Source organism: Amblyomma americanum, chromosome 4 (genome assembly GCF_052857255.1).
Source record: "Amblyomma americanum isolate KBUSLIRL-KWMA chromosome 4, ASM5285725v1, whole genome shotgun sequence".
NCBI classification, from domain to species: domain Eukaryota; kingdom Metazoa; phylum Arthropoda; class Arachnida; order Ixodida; family Ixodidae; genus Amblyomma; species Amblyomma americanum.
The window spans coordinates 105,063,950-105,080,534 of NC_135500.1; the positions used below are offsets into that span (position 1 = coordinate 105,063,950).

The window sequence follows — 16,585 nt, forward strand, 5'->3', positions numbered from 1 at the left end:
TAATGGGGGCTAATTGGCCGTTCATAATTACATTGGAGCGCGCTGACTTCGCAATAGACAATACTAAGAATACACCACGAGACACAGTCGCAGACAACAGCAGGTCTGACTGTGCCTCTTGGTGTATTCTTTGTGTTGTCTCTTGCGAAGTTGGCGCATCCTCTATCCTGACGTTAACAGCGCAAAACGTAGACGACGCGCGAATAGAGAAGCACACACAACGACCGCTGACTTTCAACAGCGTTTAATTGGAAAGGACGAAACTGTTATATTAGCACGGACAGCAAACGTTCACACACACGTCATATTACACCATTATACACCCGTCGCCCTGCAAACTCAGAGCAAGATTACTGCACGCCCAACAGCCTAAGTTGCTTTTTATGTTAACAATATGGACGGCTAGCTACGCATTGGTCCTTCGTTTAGCTATCTCGTTGTCCTCAATAATCCCGCGGACCAACTGTTCACCGTGGCTATTCTACACTAGACATTGTCTGAATTCCGTGGCACATGTTTTGGAAGGGCAATCCCTGACATGAATACCTATATGCCTACAGGCTTGATCAACGTTAATTTTGCGCTCCTTCATTCTCGCGTTGGTTCACCTGCCCGTCTGCTTACGTACTCTTTCCCACATTTTAAAGGAATTGAATACACATCGGCTTCCACGTATTCCACAATGCACTTCTGGTGGTTTATTTTGCACCCTTGCCGCTTTTTCGGCTGCTCTGCATTTACACGCCGATGGAAGCTTTCTAGTTTTCTTCGGGCTGTTACAACAACATTAACGCCTGCTTTGCCACCAATCTTTTTTAGACGATGGGATGCGTTGTGTACATATGGCAGGGCCACAATCCTTCTTTTTTCTTTCGCTTCCTTGCTTGACCTTTCTAATTAAACGTTGTTGAAAGTCAGCGCTCGTTGTGTGTGCTTCCCTTATCGCCTGTCGTCTACGTTGCGCGCTGTTAAACATTAGGATTAAGAACCAACAAGGCCAAGCTGCTGTTCTGGCAATCATGTATGTCATTAGAAATGTATCGACAAAGAAGTTCATTCATCCATGAAGAAACTCGCGCGTTTTACTACAGAACACTACATGCTAGACGCGGCTAAAGACCACCGATGCTGTGAACGAGTGCATGCGATGACAACCCAAATATAAATAAGACTTGCCCAACTTTATTCGCCCGCGAGCGGTGACAGAAGTCTCTAACCAAGACACGGAGGTAGTAACTCAAAAACCGGCTCATGCTGTCAACTATTCTATGAAGGGCTCTAGCCCTGCCTTGCAAAACCACGTTCCAACTTCTTTCCTTTATATGGAGCCGGAGGAGAGCCGAAACGCTTTCTGGAATGCTTGACTGCGCCGACTTAAACTGATTTTGAAGCTGAAAATTCGGTGAAACCTCTGGGCGTTCCGTGTAGATAGGCTCCAAAGCCCTCACGGCCGCTTGTTCAAGTCCATTGGCCTTATAGATGAGAAATATAACTAGTGAGAGTAACTCAGGCAAAGTGTAACTAAAGTGGCATCGTTCATTTGCGTTCTTATGAATAGACAATATTCTAGTTTACTTTGAGCAGAACGTTGGAGCTCACGCCACAGCATCTGGCGCGCGCTTTGCCATTATCCAACCACTGCCAAAGCGGAGACTGTATGCTTTATTCGTAAGCTGTCTGGTTCAACCGATGATGCTTTACTGAATCAGACATCGAAAATAGCTCTCCAGAACGTGGACCGCTGGAGTATCATCATGGGGCCGAGCATGGACCATAAACATATAATCAATCGCCTATTTACACCTACTCCATAGAAACCATGCGTACAGAGAGCGAGTCCGCATAGAGATGAGCAGACTTGGATGGCCACTTTCGTAAGGACTTGCGTTTTTCGAAGCGGCAGGTGTTCAAGGGCGGCGCACTGCGATTCTCAGTGTCAACTTACCTATCCTCGTAAATGCGCATGTTTCGCCCCAGCTCCTCCTACAAATTTCGATACATCTCGTACCGCGAGTTAAGTTAAGGACCAACGCTACCGGCTGCGCGCAGAAGGACTAATAAGTGAAATGCGCAACCTTTTAAGGAAAAGCTTTGCGGAAATGCGACTAAGTAGATATCACAACTATTTCATTCTTGAAGATTATTAGTGCTAAGCACGATTTTGAATTTGGTTTCGCGGGCTTTCGACAGCTTCAGCATCTGTGCCCGTTCATCGACAGGGCAAAGAGAATTAATACAGCCATTTGTGCTCCGTCAAGCATGTCGTAACTTAGTGTGTGCTGTTGGTGATTTTCCTATTGAGAAATTTTCACCTATCTCCTTATCAAATGCAGGTGCAGGCATGAAATGGACTGAAAGGTAGACGTATCCTGTTCTAGTACTGATGATGGTAGCCCCAGTATTTGATTGAGGATTGACTTCGCCCCTTGACGCACTGCGGCCTTTGCCCGCTACGACGCACCCCTACTTTGGCCGTCAAAAATACAATAGTTCTGAATAATCCACCTACGTACATAATGCACCCCCAAATTTTCCGAGATATTATGGGAAAACGGGTGCGTTCATTATGTGAGCCAACACGGTACTGCAAACCATCGCGCACTGAATGCATAGTAATTCGATTCGTGTTGTTCCCAGCTACATATGAAAACTGTTCTAACCTGAACTTCCACTGCGCCAATGGGGCCTGCGTGAGACTCGACGCTCGCTGTGACTACGTGGATGACTGTGGGGACAACAGCGATGAGCATGGTTGCGGTAAGCTGAGCAGATACGGCAAAGCGTGTGTGCACAGTGCTTATAATGCATTGTGATGCGCGACTTTAATACCAAGCTTTCTGGGTAGGCAGCACGTAATTATCAGTGATCAAGCGTTCAACCATTCACTGAGTGCGAGGTTCAGTATTTTGGTTTAACAATCCAGTTTTCGATAAAATTTTATATGCTTCCAGGAAAGAAGATAACATAAAAAAGACTCGTTAATGCTACTCAAACAGAAAAACAGAGCACTCGATCAAGAAAAAAATTATAACAATGAAATGTTAACGTTACATTAGGTAAGAGCCAAGGGAAGAAAGTTTGATTTGAATCCACCTTATATAACCTAAATAAATTCTTCTTTAATTTGATCCGCACTCATGTCAGTGTGGCCATGGTAGGTGAAGTTTGTACAAGGATACTTTAAAAAGGGCGCTTGTTAATGACTGAAAAATGCATCGAATGGCCAGAAATCTCTTCTTTGAAGAAGAACTTGCTTAAATTTGAGACATCTGACTCCTTATAATAATCCTCCCGCATTGGTGGATGTACCCGCCACGCTGGATCACGTGATTCAGCAGTTCGGCTTCTAAGCACGATTAAATTACTTTGGAATGTGATTTACATTCACATCTCACTTCATATTGTGATCACATTCGGATTCCGATCATAATGAGACGTGATTTATTGTTGATTAACATCCAAGCAAATATCGATTTTTATAAATATGCAAGGTTTACAACATGGGCATGCGTTAAAAGAAAAAAAGGTTGTAATAACTGCGCAATATATTTCTACGCCATGAAAGAATCGCAAAATTTATATCAGACGGGAACATAGAGTAAGTAACTACATAATGCAAACATTAATTCAAGGCAGAAGAAAGCCTGGTACTTTTTCGCTTGGCAGCGTTTAACTCTGGCGGCTACCAAGCTTCCAGTGCTGACGACGCGTCAAAAATAATCGCGGAGCTCTCAAAATACGTTTCCAGGATATTCGGCTGCAGGTTCTTTTATAAGCTCCTTTTCGCGGTTGCCAGACCGCCACATGCAAGTACAGAGGCCACCCTTATAATTCCCGCCAGTTAAACTTACAGAATACCGCTTTACTATTTACCTTGTTTTGATATTGGCCACAACACAACCACAACCTTAGAAGCTCGGGCCAATGTGGTCAAACCGCAATGACGTTTATATGTGCTCCTGGAGTGGAAAGCGCTTAATATGTTTGCTATGCTCGCAAGCCAAAAGAAATTATGGGGGGGGGGGGGGGGCATGAATAGGACAGGGGTGCATCGCATTTTCTAGAATATCTTGTGGACGCGACAAGCCAATGTTTCCGTGTACAAGATCAAGTCATGCTGGACGGTGGCCTCTCGCCCAGTGCATGTGGTGGAGGTGGCTAGCCGCTCCCATCTTGAGGGTTGTCTACTTTGTTATCAGACTGGGAGTATTGTATAGTCACCCCAGGGAAGATGAGAGGCACCCCCAAACTTGTGTCTATTCATCGCGAAGGCACTCACCCTTCTCGCAAGGAGAGAGTCGCATTGCACAGTGTGAGGAGTGTTCCCTTCTCCTGCCTGGGCGGCTGCAGTGACACTCCTTCAGGAGGGGTGATGGCCGTGCCGTGTTTCTGTCATGCGTGCCTGCTATTTTTACACAACGAACCAAGTAATGCTCTCGCATTAAAAATAAAAGCTAAGAAACGTGATGAATTTGAATCATTATGATAGAGCATCGCTCCGAGTGCGACAACTGATCAACTTTCAGGCGACTACGGGCTCGGCTGCAACTTTGACAGCTCCTTTTGTGACTGGGTGCCCCAGGCACCACCGGAGGGAACGACGCAGATGTGGATGTTGGCGTGGCCGTCGTCTTCACTGGCCTTTGGCCCGACGCGGGACCACACAAATGGAAATCCCGAAGGTAAGCTGTCCATGACGACAGTGAAAAATTCGACACATGTAAAAACAAACAAAAACAGATTTGTAAGCCACTGATACATGTTGTGACAGCGACGTTTCATGTCAGTCGATAACAGCTTTTGCTCGCTTTCATTCTATGCTTAAATACCAAAATATTTAGTCCTGAAAAGCGCTGTTCGAACTTTCGATATGGAAGATTATGCTTTCTCTTTTCTTCTGCGCTGTTCATCAGGTACCGCCTGACGCATGTCAGCTGGCATACGCAAGCGTGAGTTTAGATGGCCGACTGAAGACTTACTTACTGGTTTTTTCACGTAACTTCACGTGATGTTTAACTTAAACAACGAGATACATCCAAGCTGTATGAAATCAAGTTCATAATGTTTTCGCTCGTGTGGCGCGCGCTCGCTAGTGTGTTGAGTTATAATCTTATTAGTTTATGCGGTAAGAAAAATTGTCCACAATTGGTAATATTCGTTTCGAGCCAAAGAGCATTTCGTTACGTTACAGAGGGATTCAGGAACAGCAAATAAAGTTTTTTGTAGCACGCCTCAGAAACGTGTCCTTCTTTGGTGTCGCTTATTTCTTGCCAGCGCTGCAACCAAACTTGATGCTTAGCGCCGTTTATAGACCAGGGTAGGATATTTTTCAGTAATCAGGCCAATCTTACAACTTCCCTGGAACGAGTGAAAACCAAGACCTCTAGGTTCATTTATTTTCTTTAATGTATAGTCCGACTGCTTCGGGACTCTAAAAATCTCTTGATCTTTTAAGTATCTGCATGCGACAGAAATTCGCTCGGCTTGTTACTAATTATACAACGGTAATTCACTGTTTGTCGCCTCTCATGTCCATCCCGCATATATTGTTGCTTTCCCGCCGTGGTGGCTCAGTGGCTATGGCGCTCGTCTGCTGACCCGAAAGACGCGGGTTCGATTCCAGCTGGGGCGGTTGAATCACAATGTGGGCTAAATTCTGGAAGACCGTGTACTGTGCGACGTCAATGCTCGTTAAATAACTCACAGTGGTCGAAATTTTCAGAGCCCTTGACTACAGCGCCCCTCATAGCCTGAGTGAGTTGCTGTTGGTCTCTAAACCCCATAAGCAATAAACCATAAACCATTTTTTTTTAGTATTGAAACGAAGCCTGCGAGAGACTAAGAAGAATAAACACGTGATCGCGCTCTGGCGCCACCGTATGGCAGGGCTGTCGCCCCGGTCACCATGATCTTGGAAATGCGGCAGCACATCCGTCCGGAACATTTTCGAGCGCTGTTATCTCCTATAAGTGATAGGCAGGCCATTGACAGCAATTTTATTGAGCCATCCCACTAAAAAAAATTAAAAATGGAAAGGGAAACAGGGAAGTCACTTATCACGCATTAAAACCGTTACCGATGGGAATTAAGATACGTAATTTCACACTCATTGATAAGGACAGAAGGAATGCTCACGCATGTGTCGTTTTTCATGTCAGTATGATATGCCTCGCAAACTCCTCTTGTTAACTGATCTTTATGGCTATACAAAAGTTCAGTTTGAATGAAAAGAGAAGTGCTTGTATATTCGCTTGAGGAACTGGAATTACTTGGACAACAATCTCTGTAATTTAAAGGCAAGTTAGAAGAAGCAGCACCTCTCAAAGACATGTTTTGCAGGCGTAGTCGCGTGTTCAAGCATATCATGGTTTGCCCTATACAGTTCATGCGCAGGTAAAAGGAATGTCAGAAACGACGCCCTACGCATATGATACAAACTGCAACTCATGTTTCACATGCACTTTTTGGTCTTTGTTTCTGTCTCCGGGCCCTCCTATAAAGATTAGTGCAAATTTTTATTAGTTTTTTTCAGGAGCAGAAGACAACATTTCCACCCCATACCTATTGCCCACTTGCTTTAGCCAGTGGGATTATTGATGAATGCATGGTATTACAGCATACTTTCTTTTCTCGTTACTAGAAGGACCCGGCGGTTCTAGCTTGTCAAATCACTTATGCTTTTTCATGATTATGTTGCAAGCATTATTGCATCATCTGGGAAGCCCTCTGATCTCAGCCTCTCTAACTGCAGTTTGAAACTGTTATTAATTGCATGCATGCATCACTAAGATATTGCTGATCCCAAACAGGGCACAGCTGTACTATATTTCACTATTTATGGATGCCCTGAATGGTAACTAAGCAAATGCTTTTCCGACTGCTGCAGAAAGGACCAACACATGTGATAATGTTTCATATCCACTCTAAGTTATAACTAAGGATAACTATATGAATTGCAGCTCACTGTCCTGAGGAACTTTAATGGTCAGTTTCAATCCATAACCGCTAACATCAAAGATCTTTAAAATGTCATCTACCTGCCTCTTGAAGTCAATGTTGTCAACGAAAATTAGATAATCATCCACATGTCAAACACCTGTTTAACGCTGTCACTTAAATGACCTTTGATAGCCTTGTCAACAGAGCACAGGAAGATATTGCTGAGCACTGGAGATACTGTTGAGCCAATGCACTCCCCCGTTTCTTTTTTAATATACAGTCTGCCCTCCCATTCAACAAAAGTGGATTTAAGATAAAAAAACTAAAGGTTTAAAAAACGCAGTTTCATAAACCCCGCACTTTGAAATGAATGTTTCTTCATCATTATCTGCTTCTATACACCTCCTAACACACTGCAGAATCCTGTCATGCGGTCGGGAGTAAAACATGTCCTGCACATCAATACTAAACATACCACACACCCCAGGTTTATTATGCTTCAAATATTCAACAAATGCCAAAGAATTACACACTAGAAACGGATCATCAATGAAAAGTGTACGTTAGAAAAACGTTGAAACAGCATGTTGCCAGCTGGCACGTTCAGTAACAACACATCGGAAATAAATATCACGTTTACGTGTTTCGACAGAAAAAAAATACTTCCAGACAGTTTTTTTCCGCTTTCTTAGCCAATGTAAGAAGGTCTTCCCAATTTAATTCCCCCACCAGCCACAGTGCTTCGCACTTCAGCCCATTCGCATTGGTGCGCACAGGCTTAAATATTTCGTGATCGCATTATTAGCCTTCTCGAGGAAGTGTTTTTTGTATTACGCTGGACCGTTTGTTGTCACTTATTTCATTGGTCATTCGGAGCAAATTTTCTAGCTTCGAAAAACCGAAGACAGTGTTTCAGTGGGCGATTTCGTTTCAGATCGTTAGCAGCGGTTAAGAAACTTCATAGATATGCGATTGTCCAGCCAATCCAGACATACCGCGAATTCATCCCACGGTGGCCAGAGGAAAGCCAACTGGAGCGTTGCATCGTAATCATGGCAGTGGTATCCAGCAGTACAAAAACTTAATCCTCTAACGTGATTCGAACTACTGCGGTCGAAAACAGAGCAATTTCGTTTCCTGCTGCGTCAGACAAATCGGTCATCCCTTCAGTCTTTCACACTGCCTGCATGTGTAGGAATCATTCGTATTTTAAAAATCAGTTCTCCTCCGGTACAAGGTGCGCGCAAGTAGCTGAAACCGAAACTAACCGGAGTTTCCGACGCCGGTTGTTAGTACTGATTGGACTGGGTGACGTATTCCCTGGACTCTTTAAACATGTTTCTCCTTTGCAGATTCGGAGAACTGTCCCGGATCGCCAACTGTAATACGACAATTATTGACAGCCGTCTTTGTTTTGATTATTTGTATAATTGCGTTGCCTGTCAAACCGGCTGAGGCCACTCACTTGGTCGCTGTGGGGGCCTGGCTTCGTTTGTTCAAAGCACTATTGGGAGCGCTACCATGTGCAAGCACATCAGCGCAGTCAAGTTTCTTTGTCCTTCGTACTTAGCAGGCTTCCTTTACGTGCCTCAAACACAGATCACGCAAGAGATATGTTGCCAAAAAACACTGTATCAATACTTTCTGAACCCCTGTACAGCCTAACGAAACGCACTAAACCACAGTAATTATTAACAATTTTGAGTAAATCATCTGAGTAAACTGTATCAGAAAATATGAAAAAAATGCGCTCTCACGAGCGCCGCACGACAAGCAATGAATAAGCCGCCGTTTTCATCGAGCTGTTGTCTAACTTTTTTTGTAATGCATAGACCCAAGTATGTGAAATTCCCTTCATATGAATTGCAGTTGTGACCCCCTTGACCCTCTCTTAATTAGGGACCGTCGCTGAGGTAATAACAACTATTGCACGCCATTTTTGAATGATGGTTTATGGTTTACAGGATTTTAAGTCTTAAGCTGCTCAGGCTGCGAGAGACGCCCGATTGTGGCATAAAAGTATACAGGAAGCCAAGCATAGCCAAGGCTGTCCGAGGCTTCATTAAGAAGGAATGCAAGCTAAATTCAATGTATCTTTGCATCCACAGGTCTTGTAGACCAAAGCAAATCTCGAAGACACTTCTGTCGGTCTAATTCCGTCAGAGTAGATTTTCAAATGCATATTCAATGTAGTTCAAACGCACGTTTCCAAAACTCTCTTTTGGTGCCCATGATGCCGTCTTTAATTCTCACTAACTTTCCCTTGTGGTTGCTTCGATCGTAGAATGTAAGTCAGGCAATGTAGAATAAAATGAGAAAAAAGCGAAAGAGTTTGGTAGTATATCAGTCTTCACAAAGAATCGAGTAGAACGGGTGGCATTTTACCGTTTTGCAAGGTCTTCTGTCTCCAAAGAACCCCCGTGATCATCGTCATCATCAGCCTCATTGCGCCCATTGCAGGGCAACGGCCTGTCCCATGTCTCTCCAATTAACCATTGCCAGCAGCGCCGACACTATGCCTGCAAACTTCTTAATCTCGTCCGCCCACCTAACCTTCTCCTGCCCCCTGCTACGCTTGCCTTCTCTTGGAATTAACTCCGTTACCCTTCAGGACCAGCGGTTGTCGTGTCTTCGCATTACATGTCCTGTCCAAGCCCATTTTTCCTCTTGTTTTCGGCTTGGATGAGATTAAACCACGTTTGTCCCCTACCCACTCTGCGCACTTCCGATCTCTTAACGTTGCACCTATCATTTTTGTTTCGATGGCTCGCTGCGTTGTCCTTAACTTAAGCTTAACCCTTTTCCTTAGCCTCCACGTGTCTGCCCCTTAGATGAGTACTAGCAAGATACAGCTGCTGTAGACTTTTACCTTCAGGGACATTGGTAAACTGTCATTCATGATCTGAGAGAACCTGACATATGCGCTCCACTCCATCCTTATCCTTCTGTTTATTTCCCTCTCATGCTTATCCTTCTAGTTATTTCTCTCTCATGATCCGGATCAGCTGTCACTAATATTCCTTTACCACTTCCAGCACCTCGTTGCTAATTGTGAACTGCTGTTCCCTTGCTAGACTGTTGAACTTTACTTTGGTTTTCTGCATATTAACTTCTTAGACCAATCGTTCTGCTCTGCCTCTCTAACTCATTGATCATCATTCGCAGTTCACCTCCTGAGTGGCTCAGCAAGGCAAGATCATCACGGAATCACAGATTGTTTTGGTATTCTCCATTAACTCTTATCCCCAACTGTTCCCAAATGAGGCCTTGAAATACCCCCTGTAAACAGGCGGTGAATGGCTCTACGACTGCTCAGGTTTCCACGGAGTCGAATACTTTCTCGTAATTAAGAAGCCTATATATTGTTGTTGGTTGTATTCTGCGTATTTCTCTATCGCTTTATTGATAGTGTGAATATGATATATTGTGGAATATCCTTTCCGAAAGCCTGCCTGGTAATTTGGTTTATTGAAGTATAACGTTGCCCTGACTCTAGTAGCCTTTAGCTTAGTAAGTACCTTGCAGGCAACGGACACTATGCTGATCGGTCTGTAATTTTTCAAGTCCTTGGCGTATCCTTACTTATGAATTCAGACAATATTCCCGTTCTTCCAGGCTTCTGGTATGGCCGAGGTATTAAAGCATTGCGCATACAAGGTGCCTAATTTTCTAGCACAATCTCCCCTCCATCCTTCAACTGATCTGTTGTGTCCTAATCCTCATCAGCTGCTTTTCCCCTTTGAATTGCTCCGAAGGCTTTGTTTAATTTCTCTTTCACTACTGGCGGGATGACGCATTGCTTCACGCTACTGTCTTTCACATTGACGATCTTTTTACATTGGCTACTTTATAGATTTGCGCAGACCCCTTGGGCTACTTTCGCTATTTTATCCATGATGCTAATGACATTGCCCTCCGTTTATCTTTATGCATACATCAGGTTTTTACCTATGCCTAGTTTCCTCTTCATCGCTTTCAGGCTACCTCCGCTATTTAGAGCATGCTCGATTCTCTCCATATCAGTTGTGACACCAACAAAAATAAAATTAAAGTGCTCCTCTTGTGCTTGGATGTGCTCTTTGTTTTTCTTTTCTAATTCACGGTTTAAGCAGGGTTGCTGCTGTCTTTCTGTATTTTGCTGCGTGGGTAGTATGAGCGACATTCGCCCTGAAGCACGGCTCGTGAATCTTCACAAAAGGCGTCTGAAGCCTCGGCCAATGAAGCCTCCATTCACCAGAAGAGCCAACCACTCACCTTCACCTCCCGCACACCACCCCAGACCAGATGACAATGCGACAGCCAAGCGATAATGCGAACGTGAAATGAAATTTAAAGAGACAACGGGATAGCGATCAATGTAAAAGCGAAATGTACTACTACTACTGCTTATGTATATTTGTCGCCTCATATCTAACACCTTGTTTACTTTTTTGTATTGCTTATTTCGAAGGCTCGTCGTTAACCTTCGATTGTCACTGCCTGGCTTCAACCGCCGTGCTCAACTCAATGGTTCGACGGTCTGTTGAGCCACTTACTTCGGTGAAGTTCTTTGCCTTGACCCACCGTGCTCGTGAGACGATCCGGCAATCTGTTAGAATAAGCCTGCTGGCACTTTGGAGGAAAGCTGGGACATCAGGCTGAGAGATCCCGAATCCATTGAATAAGCTTCCAAAGCATAGCATACCAATCACAATCATCCCAACGCCATTGGGCAAAGCGCTGCATCCCACCCACTGGGCAAAGCGGTGCATCCCACTACAGCGTTTCCCCTCGCCTCTGGAGCGGGCTACAAGTCACTCTCGCATGCACTCTCTCGATGGTGAACGCAATACCGCAAACTAGCTAAGCCACGTTGCCGATTGTACGTCCACCGGTGAGCTGCGCGTGACTTCAGGGTTCTTGGAATTCGGGGCTGTCGCCACACAACCCCTTCTTGCATCACCGCTTCTCGTGCGACGTGGTGACGTCAACGTGCGGCGCGTCACAGTGGCTCCCGTTACTGCCTAGCTGCAGGCTAGCCTGGTAGAAGGGACCTATTGTAGAATGTCTCCCCCTTACAATCCTATCATGAGGAGGGAGCACTCGGGGTCGTTCAGGAGCTAGGCGCAGAGGTTGCGTTCGACGAGCGCGACACTGGTTGCTATACACGTTTTTAGATTGCTTGTCTACACGGAAAGATTCCACAATCAGTGAAAACAAAAAAAGCGATGCGACTGATTTGTAGGTAACACTGTCAATGTGCGAGTATAATTTGATTCGTCAGTTTTCTATGATGAGAAGGAAGATTCCAACGAAGGCGATCTCCACAAGACAGCTTTCCGGTGTATAGTGACGCCCACGCTGAGGTGTCATTCATGCTTTTTTCTCAACAAGAATTTCATCCTATTCGTTGCGAGATTAGCGTATTAGCGGCTGCACCTTCAGTCCTCTAGTGATCCGTAGGCAGCCGTCGGCGCTCAAGGAACCCTCCATGCCGGTAGTTCGTTTCATGTTTACTGGAGGTTTTTTTTGCCGAAGAAAACGTCCCTTCTGCAGTGAATCTGTAATACACCGCTTCAAAAATTTTGAGTGTTTCATAAAAATTTGTAATATTCGCAATCGTTTCGTAAAAGGAGCGCCAATTGCCGGGAAGGGGTACTTGCACGGAGACAAGCAAACATTTTTAGTGCCCTAGCATTAATACCCCCAATCATCAAACCGCCTCTGCCTGCTTGACGGCGCGCGTTGCTGGAGAAGAGCAACCTAGGTCTCGCAAGCGCCAACGGTGGGAGTACCTGCAATAGCAGGGCAGGGGCGCACCACTGCGCGAGGAATGGTTGAGGACACGTAGCTATCTCTTAATGAAAAATAGAGAGTGACCAATTCGGCAATTATGGGCACTAACACAGTAACGTCAAAAGACGAAACTTAAAGGCCGCCTCCAATTACAGTGCGATCACAGTAAGGCCAGAAGCGCCCACCATGGTGGCTACTAATCACCGATTTCCAAACCGAGCCTCAAACCAAAACCGGAACCAAAGTGAACACCCAAGTGCGATCGCATTTAATTCGCAATTGGTCTAACCACGCGACCTGCCGCGATGGCTCAGTGGTTAGGGCGCTCGGCTACTGATCGGGAGTTCCCGGGCTCGAACCCGACCGCTGCGGCTGCGTTTCGATGGAGGCGAAACGCTAATGCGCCCTTGTGCTGTGCGATATCAGTGCACGTTAAAGATCCCCAGGCGGTCGAAATTATTCCGGAGCTCTCCACTACGGCACCTCTTTCTTCCTCTCTTCTGTCACTCCCTCCTTTATTCAATCCCTTTCGGCGCGGTTCAGGTGTCCGCCGATGTGTAAGACAGATACTGCGCCATTTTCTTTCTCGAAACATAATTTTCAACCACGCGAAATTAGCCGTCTTTTTTTTTTCATTGAGCCGTGTGGTTTAAGTACGTTCGCCTTCTACCGCGTTACGGGCATATTAAGGCGAAAGCCTTTTTTGGCTCATACTCGCGCGTCCAGTGTAACGCTGTCTTCCACGAATAACACGGCAACTATTCAGGATAGCAGAAATCGAAGGGTAGCATCAGAAAAAGGGGACAAAATGTAACCCTCACGCCATGTTTGATGACTGCAGAGTGAGGAGTTAATTACAGCCAATTGTGGCAAAAAAAACAAACAGAACAAACAAATGTGTCAATATAGGGCGGACGTCGATATAGCGACGGGAGAGGGTGCCGTCACACCCGAGATCATCATGGTAACGGCGCGCGCGCTGGTGGCGCCACGTGTGCCACCACCGGAGAAGCCAGGAGCCAGAGAATAAGAGAAGAAACAGAAGGTCAGAGAAGTAGACCGCAAGCAGAAGAAGAAGAAGACCGGAAGAGCTAACAACGTCGTCTAGATCGAAATTGTGGCAAAGTAGAAGCCTTTGGGAGTGCCACTGTTATGGGAACCTGCGAAGCTAGAATCTCAGTCGGCAAGGCCAAAGGCTGTCACTTTAGATGGGCAAAGTGCTCCGAAATTTTTTTGGGGTCACACTTTCTGAACGATAGTTTAGCTCTTTATTGTGCATGTCACCGGTGTGCGCGCCACTGCCCATCCCAGCCGAAGTGACATAGTTACGCACCCCTTTCATTTCGTAGCTTGTGCAAAAATCTATTGCATTTACATGCAGGCTACGTACTAGGCACTATGAACACACTACGAATGGCTGAACAAAATTGCGGTTCGGCTTACGCAAAAGTTCTGCGGAAATAAAAACTTAAATAAGTTATTTGGGGACAGGAAATTCACTTTCCTTCAAATAAAATAAATGCAAATATTTTTAAAACAGGTACCTGAAATAACACTTTCGATAATTATTCAGTCTGGCGAATGAAATTGGTTGTCTTCGCACCCATTCTATTGTAAGCATCTCTGACTCCCCGTCAAGTTACTACCACTATTTTTCAGCGGGAATGCCCACCGTGCTTAGAGCAAGCATGCAAAACAAATCAGCCAAAGTCACGCTTGCAAGGCAAGAAAACACACCACACTTAGAGCAAGCGTGCAAAAAAATCGACACTTACGCTTGCTAAGCGTGAACAATTTTAGAGCAACGCAAGGAGGGGAGCAAGTTCGTTGTGGCCATGTAATATATTCAGCGCAACGGCATGCCACTTCTCAGAGAGATGTGCTACAAACGTCGGTGAATTTCTTGCTTTAGTTTTCGCCTCTTAGAAACAAACGGCTTGCATGAGAGAGAGAGTATTTAGCGTATGGTGGAGTAAATTGGTCTATTTTAACCCCTTTAGATTTGTGACGGCATACAGGCTCGAGACTTGGTGACTACAATACACTTTTCGAAGTCCACTCAGACACAGTTTTTAATGCTCGCCAAAGCACCTGAAGTGCCTAAGACTAACGGAGAATGTCGCGAACGCGCATGACGCACTCGATATGGACAATTATTGTCTTCACTGCAGCGTAAGAGTCAAGCATAAAATTCTTTTGTATTTCAAGAGTAGCCAAAATTTCTTGCCGTGGACACGCGCATGCCGACTACTGACATACCCACCGCTAGCGTCATCTGGCTAGCACGGGAGGCTTGTCAGTAGTGGGTCCACACTGCAAACGGTTCGCCACTGCACCGCAAGGTGGCGACTCAGTTCGACCTCGTGGTCAATAGCGACTGGACATCCCAGATAAGAGTGTGCTTCAAGATATCATGTACCGTCTATCTTAACCGCTTCCCGCTGCCGCAAGCCCCACCGCGCATACGCAGATTGTCCCACGTTGTCAGGAGCGCCCTTAGTAGGCCTGCGCTTGTACTGTCGGCTTCACCTGTGCACGCTTGAATAGGTGACGGTACACTGTACCCGTCATTCTGTGGTAAACGTGATAACACTCATGCACTATATGTCAACGCTTCCCTTCTGGGCTTCGGTTCTGCGCACCCGTTTTTTTCAAGCTCTTATTCCGCTGTAGAACCAAAATCCCCAAAACATGTAGATATTGCATTCGCGCACATTGTGGTCCGGGCGGGGCTTCACATCATCTCAGAGGCAATTTGCGTGGGCTGTCCTGGTCTGAAAATATTTGTCTGGGTGTCATCGCACATAAAGCACCTTCAGATATTTGTTTTCTCCCTACCGCTATTAGCTGTTGCAGAGGAACTGTAGCGCAACCAAGACGAACACAAGACAGAGGCACACAGGACTAGCGCTAAACTTCATCTAACTTTATACACTGGCAGCGCAGCAAATATAAGGAAAAAACCAGATCACGTGCAGATACTAGGTCTCACACACCACTATCAACAGAACCGTTCAAGATATGCCATCTCCAATTTGTATAGATTCAAAGATGTATCGATAACACAATATACGCCTCTCTTCCTTATATGAAATGCCTCCAGTAGTTCCCTTGCCTTAGTATCCTTGCTTTTGCCCAAAATCTATCTCATGAAACCGTGGTTGACACTTTTTGCAGGACTGGCATCTATCCTGCGGCAAATGTTCTGCCGCTCGAGGGCAGTCGAAACACTCAGTGCAGTGCTCAGGAAGATGCGCACCACTTAGGTCTTTCAATGAGCGCGCGTGCTCACCTGCCCTTTCATTTATGACCGCCCTGTTTGGCCCACATAGACCTTCGCGCATGACAGCGGTATCTGATATACCACCCTGATGCAGCAATCTTTGAACTTGTTTGCATGTCTGACGCGGCAACCACTCTTGTCTTTGCTCGCAATTCGCGCGCAGAGCTGCGCCATCTTGCATGGGGCCGAGAAGGCAACCGGCAGGCCATGTTTGTTAGCCACTTTTTTCAAGTGGTGGGCTACCGTGTGCACATACGGCACAACCTCCGGTTTGACAGCCGTTTCTCTGCTCTTAACTGTGCCTTACGCTGCAAGACAGTTCACGTTTCCACAGGCAGTGCTGGACAGGTGCGAAAAGAGCGCTGCATTTTTGTTACCGTTGTAAACACGCACGCGGCACGTACACACCCACACACGCACGCACGCACGCGCGAACACACACACACACACACACACACACACACACACACACACACACACACACACACACACACACTCGCACTCGCACACACACGCACACACACGCACACACGCACACACGCACACACACGCCCGCACGCAAACACGCGCGCACACATGCACGCACGA

General features: G+C 45.7%; 1 protein-coding gene across 1 annotated transcript in view; it reads left to right on the top strand.

Moving 5' to 3' along the window:
- Positions 1–16,585, top strand: part of LOC144130292 (MAM and LDL-receptor class A domain-containing protein 1-like) — a 171,004-nt gene that overhangs the window by 123,029 nt on the left and 31,390 nt on the right. The window contains exons 19-20 of the mRNA XM_077664244.1: positions 2,638–2,757; positions 4,527–4,682. Of these exons, the coding sequence (XP_077520370.1) occupies positions 2,638–2,757; positions 4,527–4,682 (276 nt within the window). The remainder of the gene's footprint in view (positions 1–2,637; positions 2,758–4,526; positions 4,683–16,585) is intronic.